We start from the raw sequence: 25,682 nt of genomic DNA on the forward strand, positions 1-25,682 counted from the left end.
AAAAGAAACAGAAAGTACAAAAAGCTTTCAAAACTGAAAAGAGAGTGATCAATAACTAGTCCAACAACCAGTTTTCAGGAAATAGAGGGCATGGAGGATATGTTAAACTGACATCACATGGGTTCTGGCGGTCTAATTTCGACAGATACTTGCAGGAAAAGGAAGAGAGGGAAGGTGAGTGGGTGGGGAGGAGTAATTATCCAAGATTAAGAAATTTTAATTTTATAGAGAGGTCAGCAAAGTATAATATATAGTTTAGTTGGACTCTGGCTCAAGGATTAAAAAAAATATGCCCAAGTCAGACAATCAAACTATTTGGTGATGTCTAGAATTTGCTTCAAAGTAACCAAGTAGGGGTTGTAAGGAAGTTAGCACTGAAATAAGGCTGGCCATAATTGATAACTGTTGAATAGTGACCTTCCTTGTTCACTTATTTAGTTACAGTGGTTAATTGGAAATAAAGAGTCTCACAGACTTTCTTGCCTGAGCTTGCTTTGAATTGCAATCCTCACATCTCAGCTTCCTGAATAGCTAGGATGACAGGTGTAAGCCACCAGGGCCTGGCCACTTTCCTTATTTTTAATATATTTGAATTTTCCTGTGATAAAATAATTTATTTTATTACCAGCTTAAATGTTAAGATATGCGAGTCCTCCACCCCAGTCTTGAGTGGCCATTGGGGGAAACAACAATGAAAAAAAGTTACCCGCAGTACCACCTATTACCAGGTGGCTCTAAAGCTCAGGAATTGCTTCTTTAAGGTAAGGCTTCTGCCAACCAAGGTCAGAAAAAATGACATCTTCAAGGTCTACTCTCACTTACTAATTCACAACATGAAATTTAACTATCCAGTTTTTACTCTCTAGTATTTCTTCTAGGCAGGAAGCATATTATGAGCATACAGAAGCCCCATCCCTCCAGATACTGGAAACTCAACTCTAACAGTCATCATGGACCCTTCTTTTGTTTCATAGCCTACATTCTTTTTCTTTGACACATTTCCTGATTATTTCACTTCATTAGCTTATTCCATCTTCCTGGCTCCCCTCTGGTTCAAGACCCATCCTTTCCTTTCTAGATAATCCTCTATCTTCCTCGTTCACCTTCTGCTTAAAATCTATAACCCAAATTGCAAGAGGTCATCTTCTAGAATATGCAGGTGACACGTCCCTCCATGTGGCTGCTAGAACTCCCAGGATTGGGCTCTTGCATACTTCTGTAACCTCACTCTGATCTTTTCTTTCCCTTACATTGTTGGACTTCAGAATCATTGGCTTTCTTTCTGCTCAGTCAAACACACTGGGCTCACTTCTATTACTCTTGACATTTTTCCTTCCTCTGCCTGGAATGCCCTTTCTCCAACTCTTCACAAGGATGACTCTTACCCTTCATTCTATTCAGGGACGATGGAAAAACCTTGCAAAAAGAGTCGCAACTGCCCTCACTTTTGCCCTATGACACAGCTTCCTTTATCTTCTGTGAATCAGATGTTAAAACTGTCACTGGGAGAGCTTGGCCTGGGTTTTCTATTCCTTAGAGAATATGCATGAAAATTACCAGGGAGGAGGAAGGCAAGGATGAACTGAGCCTGCAGTTCCTACCTGTAATCCTAGCTACTCAGGAAGCTGAGATCTGAGGATAAAAGTTCAGCTTAGGCAGGAAAGTCTGAGACTTCTTTTTACGCATCAAAAACCCTGAAGTGGAGCTTTGGTTCAAGTGGTGGAGTGCTGTCCTTGAGGAAAAAAAAAGTGTGCAAGACCCTAAGTTCAAAACTCAATAGTAGTGTACACATATGTGTGCACGCAGTTTATTTTTAGTCTCCTTTAATTTGGTGTTCTATTTTTGATGCTACTGGTGTTGGGCACCTATTAGATGAGCTATTTTTATTTGGAAGAGCTCCTTAGTCTTTGTCTTTCCTGACCTTTAACCAAATACTTTGGTATTCTTTGAGTTCTGATTTTTTTTTTCACTCACTAGGGTAGGAAAAAGGAAACCCATTGATTATTTTGGAGCCTTCAGAGCCATAGGTATTTCCACGTATTTTGGAGCAAATTCTCTAAAATTAAGTTTCAGAACAAATGATGCATCTTCAAAGAGCTTATCTCTGCTCATATTATTCTAGGGTTTTTTTTCTCTCTCTTTGGCAGCTTCAACTCAGGGCCTGGGTGCTCGCCCCAAGGCTCTTTGTACTCAAGGATAACACTCTCCCACTTGAGCCATAGCACCACTGTTGGCTTTTTTGAGTTTATTGGAGAGAGTCTCACAGGGACTATTCTGCCAGGGCTGGCTTCTAACCACGATTTTTAGGTCTCAGCCTCCTGAGTGCCTAGGATTATAGGTATGAGCCACTGGTGCCTGGCTAGTATTTTTCTTCTAAAATGTTACCAATAGCACCTATTAGTACTAGTTTAATTTGTTCCGTGTTTGTCTTTTCCTTGCCAACTCCATAAGCTAGAGGAAGGTTCCGATTTTTGTTTACTTCCAGAGCCCATTACAGTGAACAAGTCCGAGTCAATAAAGTTTCGTTGAATGAATGAATGAGAAATGCCTCTGGGCCTTGTCACTTGGACTGGCTTGAGGGAACGGAGATGCTAAGGGAAATAGGCTGAGAGGGACCTCGAGGATGGAACTCGACTGTCAGCAATGTGCCTGGTGAGAACTTCCGGATGTGCAGGGATCCCAAAAGTCAGTAAGACTTGCCGTAAGAAGGGGTTCTCGGCCTGTAACTGAGTAAGGTCCGGGGGACTGGCACTTCAAAGCCGCCATGCCCTCCGCGGTGGGCCTCGGGGCCGCTCCATTCCTTTTCTCCACTCCGCCCCCCGAAGGAAACTAGCTCGTCATCCACACCCTAGTTCTGGGGAGCGGAAAGTCTACCGCAGCGCGCGGATCCCTCGCTAGGGCGAGCCCCGAGGTGCGGGGAAGCTCCACGCTTCCTCGGGGAGCTCAGCCCGGGGCCTCCGGCCGCCAGGACGCAGGCCACCGCACGACGCTCTGGGGGCCGCCCCCGTTTCTGCACGTTCGCTTCCCGGGTTCACCGTGCCCCAGGGCAGTGGACAGGAAGAAGGCACGAAGAAAAGGTCCGGCGGCGTGGGGAATCGCAGCAAACGGCTCTGGAAAGCAGAAAAAAAACTCAGTTGGGGCTGGGCCGGCACCACAGCCAGAACGCGCAGACCGGCGTCCTCCTGCGGGCCCGCCGCGCGCCGCAACGCCAACTCTCGCGAGGCTTCCGAGAACGCCGCCCTGGGCTGCCTACGCAGTTACCAAGGCAACTGGGCGGCGCCTAGCGCGCGCTAGGGGGTCGCGAGCAGATGGGTGTTTTGTTTTGTCTTCTTGCCCAGAGTTCTGGGATTTGAACTTCAAAGCTCTCAAGACCACCGCCTCTGATCTGGGCAGTCCCTCGTCCCCTATGGCCATGGGTCGGGTCTCGGGGCTCGTGCCCTCTCGCTTTTTGACGCTCCTGGCGCATCTGGTGGTCGTCATCACCTTATTCTGGTCCCGGGTAAGATGCACGGCTCCCCCGGCTCCGTCCTCAACCCCACCTCAGCTCCCAGGGCAGCTCCACCCCTAGGCTAGGGTCTTAACCTACCCTGCTGGGTTCCTTTAGTTTCCCGCCGCCACCTCAGCTTACCCCGCAACCTCCCTCTCTCGGCACTTCCTTTCCTAGGACAGCAACATCCAGGCTTGCCTGCCTCTCCGGTTCACTCCCGAGGAGTATCAGAAACAGGACACCCAGTGAGCTTCTGGGACGGGGTGGTGTGAGCGAAGGGGTGAAGGGACTGGAGCGGGCCGTCGAAGAACTCCACGAGTCCTGATCCAGTGCTTTCCCCTGCAGGCTGGTGGTAGCGCTCTCCGTCACCCTGGGCCTCTTTGCAGTGGAACTGGCCGGTTTTCTTTCCGGAGTTTCCATGTTCAACAGCACACAGAGCCTCATCTGTATCCTTTCTTCCTGTCCGCCTTTCCCACACAATTCCGTAGGCCTTTTTGGCACAAGTGTCTCTACCCTAGCTGGTCAACAGAATTTCTCTTGTTGAGAAATCTTAGATAATAGGTTTGTGTGCTTGATTGATTGGATGTGCCGGGACTGCGACTTGCGCGCATGGGCGCGCGCACACACACGTAAGTGGAATAAACACTGTGCTATGTATAAGTAGTGTGTAACATATAAGGCATTATGAGAACGAGGAGACCTTGGTGTGAGGCACATGATCAAAGAAGGCTCGCTCTTGCGCGCGCTTTCTCTCTGCTTAGTGCTCACCTCCAATCCCATGACTGTGTTAAAATTTAGAAGGTGTGGTCACTGACCCTGGCCTTTGCAGTGTGGTGAGGGAGTAGTGGGATGCCATCCCCACCACTGGCTTTTCTCTGCCGGTGATCCTGTGAATCTAAAGATTTTCCTTGACTGGAGTGCTTTTGCTAGCCATTGCAGCTCATTGTAGTGCATCTGTGTCTTTATCCTTCTTCATATTTGAACGTTGGGAGTGTACCACATACTGGTACATTTTTGCCTTCTGCAGGTACAGTAACACCCAGTATTTGGGAATGGAAGTGGAAGGTGGAAGGTTTTCCCGAGATCTGAAAAGTTTTTCCCATTTGCCTTTTCCTTCTGGTGTGCAATACTAAAAACACTCTTGTAGTTTCATACCACACCACGCCTGTTCCACTCCCCTGCAGTTTGGTGGTGGAGTCTCTGGTTTGGGAATTGGGGAGTCATGTTGGAATAAGTGCTGAACCCACCACTTTCCTTTCACAGTGCCCTCCCAGCCGTCACTGAAATGGCATTACTCGTGGCTGTCTTTGGGCTGAAAAAGAAACCTTTCTGATCATCCTGAGGAGAAAGTAGGGAAGAAGCAGGAGGGGCTCAGGGTGTCCCATGGTTCCTTGAAGAAGGAAGGCGAAGGCGCAGTCCCTTCCACCGTTGGATAATTATCTCCCGAATCTGGGATTCTCATTTTATATAGTGCTTTATAATAAAGTGTACTTTACAGTGAGAGCAAGACTGATAACAATTTTCGGAAGACAGTTGGGGTGGCCAAACTACTGGTGGAGGGATGGGATGCTTTTCCAGCCCGGCTGATCATAAAATAACTAACACCGCTTCTATTTTGATTTTTACGGTAGCCGGCTGGCGGAAATGGTGGGTGGGGATATGTAAATAAGGTGGGTAGGGCTAGATCGAGCAAATGTGTGTGTATGAGTGGAGCATTCTGGGAGAGACATGTTTTCGCGTTTTGGTAGCCAAATTGGGGGAAAGTATATTTTTTAAAGACTTGCTAAAAGTGTTGCAATAGAATTAGAAAAACTCTAGACAGCCAAGTTGTTCAGACTAGTCTGGTACTTACTCACCCTAGCTTATACCGGAACCGACTAGTGTAGCGTACGGAATGGGCGAAAAGCTCAGTTATCGTCAGGTAGGATAATCCTTACCTGTTCCTCCTTCGGGAGGGCAGATTGAACATGATGATTGGAGCTCGCATGACTTGTGATTAAGGTCTCCGTGCGGTCTGGGACTTACAACACCCCGGTTGCTCCTATCTGATTCTTCCTGACGATCCCAGTTTTCAGGAGTACTAACTGTTAGATTCAGCGTTCTGGCTGCCTGCTTCTGCTCAGTGCACCTGTGTTACTACATTTGTTTCCTGCCAAGTTTTGGCTTGCGTGGGTAAAGCATACCTATGTGTCTCAGTTTCTTGTTCAGTGGATGTTGGGAAAGTATTCTTCCCTAAGTGGTGGCACCTAAGACAGTTTGGTAAAAACAAGCAAAAATCTGAGATGCTTTCTGCTTATGTTTTGCAGATACATTGTTTCTCTGACCTTCTGATGGCAGTTTCTCATCTTTAGCCTCTAAATCTTATATGCAAGGCACTGTCATACCTGAGGGAATAGAAGTGGCTAGGATACAACTGTTTAGCTACCCCAGATCTTATTGCTAAGAGGAATATTTCCCAGAGCTTCCAGAGTAATTTAGTCATGCACATTGTAATTAGTGCTGCAAAAGAGATTTAAGGTACTGTGTTGACAGATTCGTTTGCCAGGTGGCTGGAAGGGTGTATTACCTCTAGAAGAGCAGTTTGACTGAGATCTTGGAGTGGCTGGGGTGTGGGGGAGACCAGAGGGAGGACTTTACTGGCTTAATCCAATTACAGTCTGCCTTGCATCTCACCTAGTGAAGTGCTCCTACTGAAATTGGGAAAGCTGGACCCATTGCTTAGCACAGCCATTATTAAAAATTAAATGAAGCCAGGTGCTGGTGGCTCACACCTGTAATCCTAGCTACTCAGGAGACTGAGACTTGAGGATTGGGCTTCAAAGCCAGCCCTGGCAGCAGAGTCCCTGAGACTTATCTCCAAATAACCACCAAAAAACTGGAAGAGGCCCTGTGGCTCAAAGTGGTAGAGTGCTAGCCTTGAGCAGAAAAGTTCAGGGACAACATCCAGGCCCTGAGTTGAAGCCCCAGAACTGGCATACAGACAAAAAATTAAAATGGTGGAAACTTAAAATTAAGCTAAATTAAGGCTTTTAGCTGATTTCTTGGAGCTAAGAAGCTCACATTTTCCTTTCCTGTCTAGACTGGCATGAAACCAAGATCTTCAGATCTCAGCCTCCTGCATAGCTAGGGTTACAGTTGTGGTCCACTGCTCCATGTGCCAGTGAGGTTTTAACATATCTTCATTGCTTTATTCTTTTATTTATTTATTTTTGCTATTCCTGGGGCTTGGACTCAAGGTCTGAGCACTGTCCCTGGCTTCTTTTGGCTCAAGGCTAGTACTCTGCCACTTGAGCCACAGCGCCACTTCTGGCTTTTTCTATGTATGTGGGTGCTGAGGAATAGAACCCAGGGCTTCATGTATATGAATAGGCAAGCACTTTTGCCACTAGACCATATTACCATCCCATTTTATTCTTATTCATACGTAGAAGTAAAAATAACCAGTTTTCACTTGGGAATTACATTTGTAGTTGGAATACAACTCCATTTATGAAATGATATTTACAAGAATAAACAATACTGTAGAACTGGGGACACAGCTAAGTCGTAGAACACTTGCTTACCATGTGTGAAGCCCTGTGTTTCATCCCTAGCACACACAAAATGTAGTTTTATTCTTCACAAATTCTGTGCTATAATACCTTATAGCAATAAGCTGTAATAAACATTTGTTTGTTAATTGTTTACCAGACCAGCCTGCACTGCCCTCTCAAGAAACTTCTCATTGCCAATGAGTTTTTTTTTTTTTTTTCTGTTTTTGTGCCAGACCTGGGGCTTGAACTCAATGCCTAGGCACTGTCTCTGACCCTTTTTTGCTCAAGGCTAGCACCCTACTGCTTGAGGCACAGCTCCACTTCTGGCTTATGGTGGCTAATTAAAGACAAGAGTTTCACAGACTTTCCTGCCCAGGCTGGCTTTGAACTGTGATTCTCCAATCTTAGCATCCTGAGTAGCTAGGATTACAAAGAGCCACTGATGTCCAGCTGCCAATGACTTTCTTGTTTGTAAATCTACAGTCACCTCTCAGGCTTTCATGTTGGCAGCTTAATATATGTTGAAGTTGAACACTCTCCTCTTCTGAGCTTTACTCTCCCTTGTCTCATGAACAGTTCCTTTGGTTTGCCTCCCATTGTGATGGCTGCTTCTAATTCATATTTATTCATATACATTCATTAGATAAAAATTCTTTGTTGCTGGTACAAAGGCTTGAACTGAGTGCCTAAGTGGCTTGCTTACAGCTGACAATATACCACTTGACCACCTCCAATTCAAATTTTTCCTGGTTATTTTTTCTGCCCATCTGAATTCAAATCACAATCCTCAGATGTCTCCTGAGTAGATAGGATTACAGTCATGAGCTACTGGTGCCCAAGGTGGTTATTTTGTTTGGTTTTGGTTTTTTGCCAGTCCTGGGGCTTGGACTTGGCCTGAACACTGTCCTTGGCTTCTTTTTGCTCAAAGCTAGCACTCTGCCACTTGAGCCACAGCGCCACTCCTGGCTTTTTCTATATATGTGGTGCTGAGGAATTGAACCCAGGGCTTTATGTATATGAGACGAGCACTTTACCACTAGGCCATATTCCCAGCCCAAGGTGGTTTTTTGGAAATGCAGACTTTTTGGCATGGGTTGGCTTTGAACTTATATCCTCCAGGTCTCAGCTTATTTAGTCACTAGGATTATAAGCATGAGCCACTGGCATGTGGCTCACTCACAAATATTTATTTAAAGTATTTATTTAAGTAAGATAGATAAAATATTTAAAACATAGCACTAGACTATCCCCTTTGCCCGACCCTTAAATATTGGTGGTCACTCCTTCTGTGGCTGACTTATCCACCTCTGTTTTATGTGTGTGGAGAGGTCCCTTGGGCCTCCCACAGGCTACAAAAGCTTCCTACCACTGAGATGCAACCCCAGCCCAGCTCTTACCTTTAACACCAATAGATGTTTTGACTTCAAATCTCAGTTTTCGAGACCATGGAGCAAATTTTCCAGCCAGGCTGCCTGCCTGCTTCTAAGTCCAGTCTTCCCTCCTTGGCTGTCTAATGGGCAGCAGGTCACTTTATCCTTTCCCTGCCTTAGGCTCTTCATTTGTACTTCAGAAGTAGTTACTAGGAACACTTCAGCTATTTTTCAAAGGCTTTGCCAATGAGCATGAGAAACAAATTGGAGTGAGTGGTCTTCTAGATAGGATGTCTGGGGCTGATATTTTGAAGAGACCCTCCTCACAATCTCAGAAACCAGGAGGCCTACGGGCTAAACCCTGAGGGTTTGAGTCTTGGGGCTTTAGTCCTCAACAGTCCTTTCTCTTGTCTTTGGATCTGGGATGGCAAGTGGTCTGTCAACTTCCATAAAGTTGTCTTATGGTTGCTTCCTCTGCCTCTGGTGCCTTTTCCAGCAGGACTGGGGCCCACCATGCTAACCAAGATGTGTCTGTGTGACCTGCTTGCTATTCTCTAATAAATACCTGTTTGTTTGTTTTTGCCAGTCCTGGGGCTGAACCCAGGGCCTGAGCACTGTCCCTGGCTAGCACTCAACCACTTGGGCCACAGCTCCACTTCTGGCTTTCTCTGTTTTTGTGGTGCTGAGGAATTGAACCCAAGGCTTCGTGCATGCTAGGCAAGCACTTTACCACTAAGCCATATCCCCTTTTCTCTGTGGGAATCTGCAAGTAGACTTCCTCTTCACCACCTGTTTTCCAAGCAGGACTACCAACTAGGACCTCACCCAGCAGCCCAGCACCTAGGTTGCCCAGGTGACTGGAACACCTGGAGCAGTTACCTCCTCTTTCTCTGAGGTCACATCTCCTCCAGACTGTGGGAGGGTCCCAGACTCTGAGGTCACCTCCATGTGCACTGTGGCTATGCCTCCTCCCCGCCTTCTCCTTACATTAGCCCCAATCCGGCCAGGTGTCAACCCCTTTGGTGTGCACCTCTGTTGTATGAGGTTGGGCAGTTTGGTATAAGCTTTTCTTTTCCCATCTGAAGACCTCCTGATAGTGTCCTATTGTTAAACCTTCCACAATGGTGCTGAACACCTGGAGGGGCTTTAAGTTTGGAATGGCAGAATTCCATCCACATTTCTTTTTCAGAGGTCTAATCCCAACTGACCACCCCTCTTTTCAGGGATGGAACTGCTGTAGGAATGCCAGGCTGGCCTCCCACCTTTACCACTGCAGGCCACCCCTTCTCTGCTTCTGGTGAGTGTTGTAGTACATGAGCTCTCTGACTCTCTCTAGATGTGGCAGCATGCCAGAGAGCTCCTGTGGCCTCCGCCAGTCACTTTCCATTCTGGGGACGCCTAATTTGGAGATTTGGCCCTCACTCTAAAGAGACCCCAGTAGACAGGGACACCTTCCATTTGGTAACCTCTTTGAACCCTCACTAGACTTCCTCCTGCACTTCCAATGGGGGTGCTGCCCACCACACCCGAGGTGGGACACGCCTTTGGGTACCTCCTATGCTCTCTAAACATCCTTTGCTTCGAGGACAATATAAAGCCAAGCACCTTATTTTTTGTTGCAACAAGGTCTGGCCAACATATAGACCAGATAATCCATCTTAATGGCCCCCAAATTGTAATATTCTCAGAGATTTGGATGATTTTTGCCATCACAGTGGTAAATGGTTAGAAGTTATGTACATCCAGGCATTTCTTGCCCTCCACTTTTGTCTTAACCACTGCCAATCTTGTTTCCTGTTCCCCTGCCGTGTGGCAGCCCATCCCTGCCAAGTCACGGTAGAGCCTGGAGATTACCCAGGGACCCAGTGAAAGTCCTGGTGAATGTCTCCATCACCTCATGGTGGCGCTTCAGCGCTATGCTAAGAAGGAGGGCATGGTTATTCTTAAAGCTCATTTTATCTTAGAAAAGGCTGAGAATGGCCCTCAACCCCCCAATGAGATCTGGTGAGCATAGCATTTAAGGTTTTCAATATCCAGGAGGATCATGGAATAGCCATTAAGACTGCCCATGAGGGGAGAGGGAAAGGGGGAGGAGGGTGGGAGGAATGAGGGACGAGGTAACAAACAGTACAAGAAATGTATCCAATGCCTAACGTATGAAACTGTAACCTCTCTGTACATCAGTTTGATAATAAAAATTTGGAAAAAAAAAAAAAAGACTGTCCATGAAAGGGAGCATTACCAGTTCCTGGCTGCTGCCATCCAGACTCCCGGAAGAAAAGGCCCCAAGGCACACCACCCACGCCATGCTTCAAGTGTGGCCAGAAAGGCCACTGGGCAAGAGCCTGCTCTGCCTCATGACTGCCACCCAGACCCTGCCCCAAGTGTGGACAACAGGGACACTGTTGTCCCTCCTCTTCTCTACAAGGTGGGCCAGTCCCTCCCATACCCCATCCACGCAGGGAGGAGCCCAACTTGTGGCTACAGAATGATGGTGCCCAGGCCGCTGGCTCCTAAGGACATCACAATGGAGGAGCCCAGGGTGTGTTGGTAAGCTCATATCATTTCTTTTGGATAAGGAACCAGTTTTTCAGTGCTGTCGCAGTATGGAGGCCTGACTTTACCCTCTCAGATCTCAGTGGTGCATGTTGATGGCCTCCCTGCCGGCCCCCCAACTACTGGACTGATACCATGTAAAATAGAGAACTTTCCCTTTTCATACTCCTTCCTAATATTACGCCACTGTCCCCCACCCCTCCTAGGGAGAGACTTGCTCTCTAAATTCCAAGTCTCCCCCTCATTCCATATTCCAAAGCACCCAACACCTATCCTATTTTTATCTGTAGATGATTCTCCACCCATAACCTCGCAACTGGACCCTTTCCTCCTCCCTCAGATCTTGTCAACCCTCTCATCTGGGATACTTCCACACCTCCTATTGCTCAACACCATAGTCTTGGCCTCATTAAATGTAAGGACTCTACTCATTTCCCCAATGCCCCATTTCTCTTCCATATAGTCAAGGTTTAAAACCCATCATCCTTTGCCTTCTTAAACAAAAACTTCTCAGACCTGCTAACTCCCCCTTTAGCAACCCCCCCCCCCCTTTTTTTTTTTGCTGGTCCTGGGCCTTGAACTCAGGAGGGCCTGGGCTCTGTCCCTGAGCCTCTCTGTGCTCAAGGCTAGTGCTCTACTACTTGAGCCACAGCACCACATCCAGCTTTTTCTGTGTATCTGGTACTGAGGAATTGAACCAAGGCTTCATTCATGCTAGGCAAGCACTCTACCCCTAAGCTACAGTCCCAGCCCCTAACACCCCAATTTTACCAGTAATTAAGCCTGATGGAACCTATTGCTTAGTTCCAAGACCTGCACACTATTAATGCTGCAATCCTTCCTATTCATCCTGTTGTGCCTAATCCATATACCCTCCTTTCACTGATACCTCCTGGTACCACCCACTTCTTGGTGGTGGGACTGAAGGATGTGTTCTTTACATTCTCCTTGCACCGTGACTGTCAGAACCTCTTTTTACTGGGTGGACCCAGATACCTCTAGGGTACCACAGCTGACTTGGACAGTCTTCCCTCAGGGGTTTTGAGACAGCCCCCATTTTGGGGGGGATAAGCATTAGCAAAGGGCCTTCTTTCTCTTCAGGTGTCTCCTAGTGTCATCCTTTAGGATGTGGATAATCTCTTGCTCCTCAGCCTTTCCTGAGCTGGCTTGCCAACACATGCTGACCTCCTTAATTCCCTACTGGCCAAAGGATATAGAGACTCCCCCTTGGAGGCCCAGATAACAAAACCAGAGGTAACATATCTGGGTCTGTCCAAAACTCCCACAGAGAGAAGGATTACACTTGGCAGAAAAGCCTATATTGAGTCTCTGTCCCACAGATCAAGGAGGATATTTTGTCTTTCCTGGAACTCGCAGGCTTTCTTCATAGTTGGATACCTAACTTTGCTACCCTGGCAAAACCTCTTTATGAGGTAGCCAAGGGCCTTTTACAAGAGCCGCGAGACTCCATAAAGCCCCCTGACACCTCATTTAAAGTACTGAAGCAGGCGCTTCTTCAGGCTCCAGCATTGACTCTACCCAACCTTTAAGAAGCCTTTCTACTTTATGCCACTGAGAAGTGGGAATTGGCCTTGGGGTTCTTGTGCAAATGTCAGACCCCTCTTTCAGACCTGTGGCCTACCTCTCAAAACAACTAGACTCAGTGGTTAAAGGCTGGCCAGCCTGCCTCTGAGCTTTGGCAGTAGCATCTACCCTAGCACAGGAGAGCACAAACCCCCACTTTTGTCAGTCCACTACCATGTGTTCTCCCCACCCACTAAAGGACCTTTTAAATCACAAAGCCCTGTCTTCCCTTTCCCCTTCCTGCCTGTGACTATTTTATGTTACTTTTATTGAAAACATCAATTTCTCACTGGGAAGCTGCCTCCCTCTCAATCCAGCCACTTTGCTTCCATCCAACTCCAACCCTCTTGTCCACTCCTGTACAGAGGAGACCTTAGAGGAATTCACATCCCACTTAATAGGAATCACGGATACCCCTCTTCCAGAACCAGAAGACACATGGTACAGTGATGGCAGTTCCACACCTACCTCCTCAGGCAATCAAGTTGCAGGCTATGCCTTCGTAAATAACAGCAGCATTATTAAAAGCAGCCCTCTGCTCACTGGCACTACCTCACAAAAGGCAGAACTTATAGCTTAACTCTAGCCAGGGGTCAAAGGTCTGATAATTATAAAGACTCAAAATATGCTTATCATATTCTCCAGTCACATGCAACCATCTGGAAGGAGCGTGGCTTTTGTTGTACAGAAGGCAAAGGGACCCCCATTACTAATGTTCCATGTATTCTTAAGCTCCTGGAAGTGTCTTCCCTTCCTCAACAGGTAGCTGTCATTCCCTGCCAAGGTCATCAGACAGGAGACAGTGCTACTTTACTCCATTGTCCTAGCCTAACTGCCTGACTGAAAACTATTACCCAAGCCTGCCCCACTTGTTCCTTACCTCCCTACCAGGCGGTCTCAGACAGCTGTGTTCCCCACACACCAAGCCCGGGAACATACCCTAGGGGAAGACTGGCAGATAGACTTCACTCACAGGCCTCCATATAAGCAGCTGCAATACCTCCTAACTATGGTAGATACCTTTTCAGGATGGATCGAGGCCTATCCCACAACGACATCAGAGACTACTGACAGTGTTGCTTCTGTCCTACTAAAGGAAATTATTCCTAGGTTCAGCCTACCCAAGTCACTTCAATCTGACAACAGGCCTGCCTTCATCTCCAAAGTGACCCAACAGGTGGCAGGCTCCTAAGTGGACAGGCCCTCACCAGGTCCTACTGACCCTTCCCACCGCAGTCAAGCTCAGAGTACAGCCACAGTGGACTCATCTGCCAAGAGTAAAAGACTCATGTTCCTGCCCCTTCTATGCCAACATTGACTCCAAGGTACACCTGTGCTCCTTTTGGGCCCACCAAGGTAAAGCTGCGTCAAATCCCTGAAGAAGATGGGAGTGGATAACACTGAGCTCCACCTGCTGTCTTCCTCATCCCTTTTATTACCTCTGAGTCATTGTCATCCAACTTTTTCCTTTTCCAATGTTTCCTTATTGTTCAGCCCCTGCCTCATAAGACTTCCAGACTTCATCTAAGAACTTGTGTCCACCACCAAGGAGTAATGCTACTGGCTGTCTTCTCCCAAACAGGACCCCATCTCCACCTTATACCCCGAGGGTCGATGGCCCTTGCCAGCAGGAAGTAGCCAGAAAGAGTCAGCGTCCCTTTATAACTATTAAAAGGCTGGAAATGTTAGGTCCACTCAGGAAGGTTGCTTTTCTCTCTGAGAGTCTCTATGCAAATCTGCACATAGGTTTCCCCTCTTCTCACTTGTTTCCCATGCAGGACTCATGTACCCTACTGTAAAAATCACGGTCTAGCACCTGTGTTGCCCAAGTGACTGGCACACCTGGGGGCAGTTACATCCCCTTTCTCTGAGGTCACATCCTGGACTGCCCCATCATGCCTCCTTTGGACCATGGGAGGTTCCCAGACATAGGTCACATCCACATCGGCCCTCCCTGCCCTCTCCCTACATTAACCCCAATCCTGCTGGGTGTTGACCCCTTCTATGTGCACCTCTGTGACCAGCAGTCCGGAATAAACTTATTTTCTGCCTGAAGACGGTGTGGTAGTTTCCTATCAGCTAAACCTTACACTTGGCAAGCCAGGACTACTGCAGAAGTTTTGGGGATGAGAGCTTGGTCCCTGAGAAATAAAACTGTGCTATAAAAGAAACTGATTAAGGGGCTGGGGATATGGCCTAGTGGCAAGAGTGCTTGCCTCCTATACATGAAGCCTTGGGTTCGATTCCCCAGCACCACATATACAGAAAACGGCCAGAAGTGGCACTGTGGCTCAAGTGGCAGAGTGCTAGCCTTGAGCAAAAAGAAGCCAGGGACAGTGCTCGGGCCCTTAGTCTAAGCCCAGGACTGGCAAAAAAAAAAGAAAAGAAACTGATTAAAACCATGCAGCACAACTGTTTAGATAAGTGAACAGAACACACTAGAAAATTCAGAAATAGAATGAAATACATAGAAATCAGTGGATGATAAGGATTTAAAAACAAGTGGGGAACTTCTGTATATATGCCCAAAAGAATTAAGAGCCGAGATGAGCAGATACCTGTGCTCTCATGCTCATAACAGCCTTACAAGAGTCAAAGGGAAAACTCAATTGGGTTCAATTGAATGGATGGATCAACAAAATGGGGGGGCAGAGCCAGGTGCTGGTTACTCAAACCTGTAATCCTATCTACTCAGGAGTCTATGATCTGAGGATCTCTTTCAAAGCCAGCCCAAGCAGAAAAGTCAGACAACTCCACTTAACTACCCAAAAAAATAGAAGCAGAGCTGTGGCTCAAGTGGTAGAGTGTTAGCTTTGAGCAAAAAAGCTCAGGGCTCAGGCCCTGAGCACAAAAGTCGAGCATACAATGCATACAATGGAGATAATATGCAGCTTAAAAAATAAGGAAATTGTATGAAAAGGAAGGTTGGAGACAGGATGAAAAATGAATATAGGGGTACAATTCAATAGGAACAACTTCTAATATATAACACCACAGTGTAACTATGGTGCTAACTAAGCATTGGGTCTTGAACTCAGGGCCTGGACACTATCTTTTAGCTTTATGTACTCAAAGATGGGCTGGCAATGTGGCTTAGTGGTAGAGTGCTTGCCTAGCATGCACGAAGCCCTGGGTTTGATTCCTCAGCATCACATAAACAGGAAAAGCTGGAAGTGGCGCTGTGGCTCAAGAGGTAGAGTGGTAGCCATGAGCAAAAATAACCCAGGAACAGTGCCCAGGCCCTAGTTCAAGCCCCAGGGTTGGCAAAAAAAAAAGGATGGTACTCTACCACTTGGGCAAAAACTCCACTCCCAGCTTTTTGGTGGCTAATTGGTGATAAGAGTTTCATAAACTTTCCTGGCTGGGTTGGATTCAAACTCTGTGAGTCTCAGATCTCAGCCTCCTGAATAGCTAAGAGTACAAGCACAAGCCACCAGAACATAGCAAGGACATTGTTTATAACAGCAAGCATGTTGTAAATACCTAAAAGCTGGTTCTTGAGGAAATGATTAAATAAACATGGCAAGACCTTGGTTAAATATGGGAACTTGGAAAGCCCAGAGGGGAAAACCTGTCACCTTGTGACATTTGAGGCTTCTCCCATAAAAAGGCTTTTGTCCTACAAGGAGGCCAATCATTAAGGAATGTCCTCTTCCTTACACACACATGCTCATGCACACACACGTATGCAAACAACTCCCAGAGGGCTTCTTAGTGGCTTCCTATGGAATATGAACAGAAAGCCAAGTATCAACAGCTATTTGAGGAATGTCTCCAAAATGAAAGACAAATATGCCTCCCACTAACAACAAGTAATTGAAGGAATCCCAAAGAAGCAAAGATTCTAAGGAGCTTAAAAAAGAAAGGTTGCCTGACCAGTGGCTCACATCTGTGATCCTAGCTAAGATTTGAGAAAAACTGTTTGAAGCCAACCCAGGTAGGAAAGGCCTTGAAAGTCTTATTTCCAGTTAACCACCAAAGCCAGTAGAACTATGGCTTAAGTGGTAGCATGGTAGCCTTGAGCAAAACAGTTCAGGGACAGCACTCAGGCCCTGAGTTAAAGCCCCAAGACTAGCCTTAAATAAGCAAATAAACCATTTTAGGAGTATCAGTGGAGAGACAAGCAGCGTATGGTCTCCCTGATAAATGAGATATGACAGAATAAACAGGACACAAGATACCCATACACAGTGAGACCAAAAGAGGATAGCCTTAGGAGAAAAGCACCAAATTGTAATACCCAAGCACCTCTTCATATGTACATAAAATAATATACAGACTGAAAGAACATCAAAGATAAGGAAACAAAGGACCTCTTCTTAATTTGTCTCAGCGTTTTTTAGATGATTTTGTATTTTTACCTCATATGTGGTGCATATATGTGCACATCTGAGGGGAGGTGGGTGGAGGGCACAGAATCAGTGGAAACTGGGTGAAAGAGTGCAGCAGTGGGGCCCATCTGCTGCACTGGACATTGATGAAAGTGAACTAAGCAACTCATGGGCAGAGATGGGAGGAAGGGGATGAGAGAGAAGGAGGGGATGGCTAAGCAAAAAGAAAGAAATGTACCTATCACTGATATATGTAAAGCTAACCCTGCTGTATATCACCTCTAAAACAACACTTTAAAAAAAAAAAAAGTATTTCTGGGCACTGGTGGCTCATGCCTGTAATCTTGGCTACTCAGGAGGCTGAGATCTGAGGATCATGGTTTCAAGTCAGCCTGAGCAGAAAAGTCCCCACTCCAATTAACCACTCAAAAACCAGAAGTGGCTATGGCTCAGGTGGTAGAATGCTAGCCTTGAGTGCAAAGAGGCTCAGGGACAGTGCCCAGACCCTGAGTTTAAGACCCACAACTGACAAAAAATAAAGGTGTGTGTATATATGTACGTGTGTGTGTGTGTGTGTGTGTGTGTGAAAACCAATAAAAGTCTGTTAGTGATCGCATTTTTTCTTTTTATTTATTTATTTATTTATTGGCCAGTCCTGGGCTTGGGACTCAGGGCCTGAGCACTGTCCCTGGCTTCTTTTTGCTTAAGGTTAGCACTCTGCCACTTGAGCCACAGCGCCACTTCTGGCCATTTCCTATACATGTGGTGCTGGGGAATCAAACCCAGGGCTTCATGTATAGGAGGCAAGCACTCTTGCCTCTAGGCCATATTCCCAGCCCTTTGTCTTTTTTCTTGATACTGGGGATGGAACCCAGGACACTGCACTTGCTAAGCAAGTGCTTTGCCAATAAGCTACATCCCAGTCCTAGTGATTGTATTTATAAAAAGGAAGATAGAGAGATAGAGAAGGAGGAGGAAGAGGAAAAGAGGAGAGAGAAGGGCATGGTGGCTAGTGCCTGTAATTCCAGCACTGGGGGTGCTGAGGCCAGCCCAGGTCAGCTGGCTACATAGTGAGTTTGGGGCCAGCCTCCATACAAAGCAAAAGAATAGACAAGAGACAGAAATCTACTTATGTCTGTGCTCTGTCTTCAATAACCACCCTGCTAGATGTTCAAGTCTAGAGATATGAATAAAATATGCTGGGCCTGCCTGTGATCCTATGCCCACTCCAACTGACCGCCTGCTACTGGGCCTGGATTTCACAACTCTCCATGTTGAATAGCTCTGCACCTGGAGTTAGTAGGACTTTTTTTTTTTGTCATGGAACCTGAACATAGGGCCTGGGCACTGTCCCTGAGCTCTTTAGCTCAAGGCTAGCACTCTTCCACTTGAGCCACAGCTCCACTTCCAGTTCTCTGGCAGTTAATTGTAGGCAAGAGTCTCATGGACTTTTCTGCCCAGTCTGGCAATGAACTGTGGACCTTACATCTCAGCTTCCTGAGTAGTTAGGGTTACAGGGGTAAGCCAACAGCTTTTTATCTGGTTCCTTACAGAGACTTCTGCCTACATCTCTGCCAGATCTGTCTGGGCTTCTAGCACAGTCTCTGAACTCTATGACTCTCTTTAACTCCTATCTTATTGTGAACTGAACTGTGTGACCTGAGAGCTAGGATTATAATTAAGACTGGAATAAGAGAACCTGTATGACCAGTGGCATACTTTATCAAGTGACCTTAGTAGTATTTGGCAAATTGACACTAGCAAAATTGATGTAACTTGTGAATTTGTTGTTATGCAATCAGTCCTGACACTGAAAATATACAAGTGTATCTCTCTCTAAAATAGTTCTGTCATGACAAAAATGGGAGGGTTGGGCATGCTTCCATTTGTTAAAGTGGGAATCCAAGCAATGGACATTATTAGTCTTGAGTTCAAGCTAGTGTACTCTTTCTCCCCAAAGAGGAAATATATGCATTTCTTCTCCCCAAACAAACCATTTAGTGATAGAAAATTTGGCACTAACTAGGCTGGGAATGTGGCTTAGTGGTAGAGTACTTGCCTAGCTTGCATGAAGCCCTGCGTTCAATTCCTCAGTACCACATCAACAGAAGAAAAGAAAGCCAGAAGTGGTGCTATGGCTTAAGTGGTAGAGTGCTAGCCTTGAGCAAAAGAAGCTCAGAGATAGTGCCCAAGCTCTGAGTTCAAGCCCCAGGACTGTAAAAAAAATTGTCACCAAACACTTGAAAAGATCATTTTTGTGCCTTTCCAAAACTGCTCATGGGGCACTGGTGGCTCACACCTGTAATCTTAGCTAATCAGGAGGCTGAGATCTGAGGATTGTGATTTGAAGCTAGCCCAGGCAGGAAAGTCCTTGAGACCCTTGTCTCCAATTAACTACTAAAAAGCCAGAAGTAGAGCTGTGGCTCAAGTGGTAGAGTGCTAGCTTTGAGCAAAAGAAGCTCAGGGACAGTGGGTTCAGGCCCCAGGCTTGGCACGTACCCCCCCCCCCCCACCAAACTACCCTACACAATATCTAAGTCTCAAGATTAGAAATCATGATGTCGTAAGATTATTATACCTGGTCATTATGGACCAATGAGCTTACACACATACACTTTGTTCCTATAGGACTGGGGACAACAAATTCTCATGTGCATCAAACTTGTATGCACATATTAAAAATGTGTTTTGAGTTGGGTACTGGTGTCTAATCCTAGCTACTCAAGAGGCTGAGATCTGAGGATTACCGTTTGAAAGGAGTCCAAGCAGATAAATCTGTGAGACTTTAACCACTAAAACGCTGAAAGTGGAGTTGTGGATCAAGTGGTAGGATGCTAGCTTTGAGTAAAAATGCTTAGGGAGACAGGTACCAGAAAGAGGCTCATGTCTGTAATCCTAGCTACTCAGGAGGCCCATGAGGATATCGACTCAAAGTCAGCCTGGGCAGGAAAGTTCCTGAGACTCTTATATGTAATTAATTACAGAAAAAGCCAGTAGTGGCACTGAGGCTCAAGTGGTAGAGTGCTAGCCTTGAGCAAAAGAAGCTCAGGGACAGTGTCCAAGCCTAGAGTTCAAGCCTCAGGACCAGCAAAAAAAAGAAAAAGAAAAGAAAAAAAGCTCAGGGAGAGCACCCAGGCCCTGAGTTCAAACCTCAGGAGTAGTGTACATACGTGTACGTGCGTGCACACACACATACACACATACAGCACTGGGTCACATATGAATCACATATAATTTATTTAAAAAAAAACAAATATAACATGCAGGTCAATGCACTTAGCAGGGTAGAGAACAAGCTACCAAATGAAGATCAGTCAGGGTTTAGTTCAGGAGAGGGAGACTGAGATATGGCTACCACATCCGTGGAAGGCAGAAGGTATCCAAATTACCCACCCCGACCCAGGGAAATATGAAGAAAAGATTAGTACAGGATGCTTTCAAGGCTCAGAACTTGGATTGAGTCCACTTTAAATCCTTGAATGAGAATCTGTTGGAGGGCAAGTCTGGTGCCAGAAGCTCCTAGTTGGATCTGGAGAGTGAACAGAAGGCCCAATGCCAGGTGAGTCCTGGCCCATAGCTGCCTTGACCTCTCAGTGCCCTGGGATGCTCAAAGCAGAGCATCTTTTGAAAAAATAGAGTCAAGGCCAGGAACAACCCTAGAGCTGCTGTTCTATAGCCTAGAACATTACACACACCAGCCTGCTCTCCTCAAGACAGCCGCACAGCCAGGTAGGGGTCTGGTCTGAGTCACTAACTTATTAGTGAGTTCACTAACTTATTACCTTCGAAGTTTTTTTCCACTATGATTGATTTTTGTGGGGGAGGGACAGTCATGGGGTTTGAACTCAGGGTCTGGGCACTGTCCCTGAGCTTAATTTAATTTTATTGTCAAAGTGATGTACAGAGGAGTGGCAGTTACATATGTAAGGTAGTGAGTACATTTCTTGTCAAATTTGTTACCCCACCCATCCCTCATTTTTGTTCTTTTTGCTCAAGGCTAGCACTCTACCACTTTTTGAGCCACAACTCCACTTTTGTTTTTTTGTGGAGGTTTTTGGTAGTTAATTGGAGATAAGAGTCTCACCAACACTCCAGCCTGGGCTGGCTCTGAATTGCAGTCTTCAGATCTCACTCTCCTGAGTAGCTGGGATTGCAAGAGTGAGCTACCAGCATCCAGTTTATGATTGATTTTTTTTTTTTTTTGCTAGTCTTGTGCCTACGCACTGTGTCCCTGAGCTTCTTTTGCTCAAGGCTAGCACTCTACCACTTGAGCCACAGTGCCACTTCTGGCTTTTTTATTTTTTTCCTTTATTGTCAAAGTGAAGTACAGAGGGGTTACAGTTTCATATGTAAGGCAGTGAATACATTTCTTATCCAACTTGTTACCTCCTCCCTCATCCCCCCGCCCCCACCTTCTCCTCCCCTCCCCCATGAGTTGTACAGTTGTTTATACCAAATGGTTTTGGCGTTTTCTGTTTTGGTGGTATTGAGGAATTGAACCCAGGGCTTCATGCATGTTAGTCAAGCACTCTACCACTAAGCCACATTCCCAGCCCCATGATTGATTTTTTTTAAAATCAAATATTGATTAGCATGTGCAAATGTGATAGCAGGGTTTAAATTCAGAACCTGGAACTCTTTGTTGCTGGTGGTGGTCCTGGGGCTTGAACTCAGGGCTTGGGCACTGTCCCTAAGCTTCTTTGTGTTCAAGGCTAGCGCTCTACCACTTGAGCCATAACACCACTTCTGGCTTTTTTTTTTTTTTTTTTTTTTTTTTTTAGTAATTTATTGGAGATAAGAATCTCATGATGGGCTGGGGATATGGCCTAGTGGCAAGAGTGCTTGCCTCGTATACATGAGGCCCTGGGTTCAATTCCCCAGCACCACATATACAGAAAATGGCAAGAAGTGGCGCTGTGGCTCAAGTGGCAGAGTGCTAGCCTTGAGCAAAAAGAAGCCAGGGACAGTGTTCAGGCCCTGAGTCCAAGCCCAGGACTGGCAAAAAAAAAAAAAAAGAGTCTCATGAGCTGGTTTGAACCATGATCTTCAAGTCTCAGCCTCTTGAGTAGCTATGATTATAGGCATGAAACACCAACGCTGGTTTTTTGTTTTGTTTTGTTTTTTTGTGCTAATCCTGGGGCTTGAACTCAGAGCCTGGGTGCTGTCACTGAGCTTTTTTTGCTCAAGGCTAGTGCTCTCCACTTTGAGACAAAGCTCTACTTGTTGGTAATTGGAGATGAGTCTTACAAACTTTTCTTCCCTGGTTGATTTTGAACCATGGTCCTCAGGGATCAGCCTCCTGAATAGCTAGGATATAGGCCTGAGCCACCAATGCCTGACTTCACTTGCAGCTTTTTTGCTGGCTAAAGAAAAGAGACTCATAGACTTTCCTGCTGGGACTGACTTTAATATAAACAAATAAGAGTACAGATGAAACAAAAAGACAAGAGTTGCAAGTGGCCAAGGCTATTTAACTTCTTTTATTGTTTTAATATTTTTCCAGGAGAAGGCAGTTCACATTATTTGTGTCATTGAAAAGCAGAAGTGAAGGCTTATGGCAATCCACTCAAAATGTCTGGTGTAGAGGAGGTTTTGGATTTTCCCTTTTCTCCTGGAATCCAGGTGTTCCTGGTAGCCTCTGAAATGACCTCAGAGGTCTGGGACTTGAACAACTAGCTGGTTATCATGGCCAAAGAGCTCACCTCCTAGCCACCATCTTAGACACAAGTTGGCTCCTAATTAGAAGGCCTTTCAACTTCACAAAGCTGTGTTGAGCAACATACATTCTCTGAAATTAATTTCTAGTTCTGTCAGGTTGACTCATAAGGATGGAATGAGTTCATGAGTCAGTATGGTAATGACCAAGCTCCCTTCCATCCCAACTTCTAAACAGGTGTTATTTGAAGTGGGAAAAACAATGAAAGGGAGTTTTTTTTTCTTTTTTCTTTTGGCCAGTCCTGGGCCTTGGGCACCGTCCCCGGCTTCTTCCTGCTCAAGGCTAGCACTCTGCCACCTGAGCCACAGTGCCCCTTCTGACCGGTTTCCATATATGTGGTGCTGGGGAATCAAACCGAGAGCTTCATGTGTAGGAGGCAAGCACTATTGCCACTAGGCCATATTCCCAGCCCTTTTTTTTTTTTTTCTTTTTCTTTTTGTGTCAGTACTGGGTTTTGAATTCAGGGCCTCATGTTCTCCCTTACCTTTTTCTGTTAAAGGCTTCTAGCCAGTCTTTTTGGTGGATAATTGGAGATAAGAGTCTCAGGAGTGCCTGATGGGACACCCTGTAGCTTACTACTATAATTCTAGCTACTCTCGAGGCTGAGATCTGAGGATTGCAGTTGGAAGCAAGCCCAGGCAGGAAGTTATTTCTAATTAACTACCCCCCCCCCAAAAAAAAAAAAAACAAACAGCTGGAAGTGCAGCTGTGGCTCAAATGATAGAGCTCTAGCCTGAGCAAAAAAGTTCAGGGATAGTGCCCAGACACAGGCCACAAGATCTGCATGCACACTGACCCCTCCCCAAAGTCTCATGACTGGCTTTGAACCTCTATCCTCACATCTCAGTCTCCTGTGTAGATAGGATTATAGGCATGAGCCACCTGCGCTCTGATAAGACGACTTTTAATTTAATTAAAGTATGGCCTAGATAGCTCCTAAATCCGAACCCAGGAGGTGCTCTACCAAAATGAGCCTCAAGTCCCTTCTACACCCTCTAAAAGAGCCTGGAGTGGGGCCTAGAAATTCTACCACCAATCACCCAGAGAAGACAAATGTATCTCAGTTACACAAAGACGTTGCCTTTCTCTAATCCAACTGATTTTGAGTCTCTACTCTACCTGCTTGCTGAAAGTATTCTCTTACTAATTTCCAGGTAAATTTGGTCAGCCTCCTCTCTCTCTCTCCCTTCCTCCAGCCTCAAAGAATGATCTAAATTTGGAGTTTCTCAGTACCACAGCTTAGGTGGGATATAGTGGGAGGGGCTGCTCAAGGAGCATTGTCAATCTGATGACTCCTACTGGGTCATCCGCCTCCATGGCTTACATATGCTCTCATTTCTACCTGGCTGTCCCCAGGAACCCCTGGCAAAAGCAATTTAGCAGGTTTCCAAGCCATACTCCCTGGCCTAGGCTCCCCATATTTATCTGGGGCAAACTCTGCTTGCTTGTACCTACCTCCTTCCAACCCTTCCAGTTTTGTATCCAGACCCTGAGGCTTTTGAACTTCAAAGTACCGAATTTAAGCATTGTTCTTTGAGTAGAAAGCGAAGTAGTCTCAGGACCAAAAATCACAGGCCCACAACATGGTCTGAGATACACACACCCTCATCCACGAAAGTGGCTCTTTTCTTATGATAGAGCCTGAACAATCACAGCTATTCTGTGTCACTGCACAAGGACCTGGGAGAGGGAGGGAGCCAAGAGCATATTATCTTATATTGTGCTGTGAGTCCCTGCACCCAGCTGCTCACTCACCTCCCCAGACAGCTGGGAAATGACACCCTTTGTGACAAAGCTGGTCTCTCGGCTTCTGCTGGCTGGGGGTGGGGAACCACAGTGGAGGAGGATCTCACACCCAGAGGCCCTGGGAAGCCTGGGCGAGGGAGAGAAGAGCCAGCTTCTGTTTGTCTCAGACATGGCAAGGACACCAAGCCTCCTTCCCTCCTTGCAGGGGTGTATGGAATGAGCATCCCAGGGCCACTAGGTCTCCCTTAAAATGCCTCCATTATCCTTAAGGCTTGCTTTGGCCCACCCCACTGGATAGATAACTAGACAGCTCATTGGCTCCCTCCCTTTTCTCTGAGAAGCTGGATTAGGGTGTATACAGTTGCTGGGTCTATTCAGAGGACATAAAATGGAGACTAGTCAGGAGATGGACCAGGCCTAAAATAATCTAGTATGTTGTCCAGATCAAGCCATATACTGCTTACATATGAGAGGATGGAAAATGTCAAGGTCATACCTGTCAGGCTAATCCACGTGTCAAAAGCTTCCAAACCTGAGTACTACAGGTGCTAAAGTCCTTTTTTGGCTGGAATCCCACTGGCTCCTGTGATGAAGGGCTGAACCCTCTCCTACGGTGGGGGCTAGCTAGCTGACCCTAAATGTGGGTCAGTTCCTCCGCTATGCCTGTTCCAGCTTTATCTGCCTTTTACCCGTCTGCTGAACTTCAACCTGAGCTCAAGGAGGTGCAGCTTTCCCCCATGGGAGGCAGAGAAGGGCCTTCCTCCTCTCCCTTTGGTCATTCCTTGGGACTCAGGGTTGGAGGCCGCACAGCTCCCTGGAGACCATCACTGCACCCGATGAGGGCAGTTCCCACCACTCCACCCCAGCAGCAGGGTCCTAAGTTTATGGGTACTGCCCTGGCTCCACATGAATGGGGACCTTGGCATTTCCGACCACCCGCCCCCCCCCCCCCAAAGCAGGCTTCCAGGTGGGTGTGGGGAGAGGCCAGGATGGGGAGGGTGGAAACCTGGGTGGATGCGGGGGCGGGGGGGGGGGGGAGGGAGGCCAGGATGGAGGGGGGTGGCTGGGTGTGGGAAGGCCAGGGTGCGGGGAGAGGCGTGGGTGTTGGGGGAGGCCAGGATGGGGAGGAAGGAGATCTGGGTGGATAGGGGGAGGGGGGAGGAAGGCCAGGATGGAGAAGGGTGGGGGCCAAGTTGAGGGGTGGCTGGGTGCGGGGAAGCCGGGGTACGTTGGGGGTGGGGAGGCCTCGGGTTAGTATCAGGTTCGCGGATGGGAGACGGAGTGTCCGGGGTGGGTGCGGAGGTGCCAGTGGCCGACGTCTTGGGGACGTCTGCGGTGACAGGACGCGGCGGGGGCGAG

The 25,682-nt window shown here is 46.8% G+C and overlaps 1 protein-coding gene and 1 non-coding gene across 4 annotated transcripts; both read left to right on the forward strand.

The window, feature by feature from the left end:
- The first annotated feature begins 3,342 nt into the window (after positions 1–3,342).
- Positions 3,343–5,540, forward strand: Tmem107 (transmembrane protein 107). 3 transcript variants are annotated; one of them, XM_048365622.1, is made up of 5 exons: positions 3,344–3,499; positions 3,665–3,732; positions 3,833–3,933; positions 4,418–4,514; positions 4,751–4,986. In XM_048365622.1, exons 1-5 carry the CDS (start codon positions 3,407–3,409, stop codon positions 4,818–4,820), a joined length of 429 nt encoding a protein of 142 aa, XP_048221579.1. In that variant the 5' UTR covers positions 3,344–3,406; the 3' UTR covers positions 4,821–4,986. The 3 variants fall into 3 exon arrangements, with proteins under 3 accessions (XP_048221580.1, XP_048221579.1, XP_048221578.1); XM_048365621.1 differs by having other exon boundaries at positions 3,353–3,499; positions 3,670–3,751; positions 3,832–3,933; XM_048365623.1 differs by lacking the exons at positions 3,833–3,933; positions 4,418–4,514 and having other exon boundaries at positions 3,343–3,499; positions 4,751–5,540.
- Positions 5,402–5,537, forward strand: LOC125366580. The gene has a single exon (XR_007213877.1). It is a non-coding gene; the product is annotated as a U8 small nucleolar RNA (small nucleolar RNA).
- Positions 5,541–25,682: the final 20,142 nt, after the last annotated feature.

The sequence above is a fragment of the Perognathus longimembris genome, chromosome 17 (genome assembly GCF_023159225.1).
Source record: "Perognathus longimembris pacificus isolate PPM17 chromosome 17, ASM2315922v1, whole genome shotgun sequence".
Classification (NCBI taxonomy): domain Eukaryota; kingdom Metazoa; phylum Chordata; class Mammalia; order Rodentia; family Heteromyidae; genus Perognathus; species Perognathus longimembris.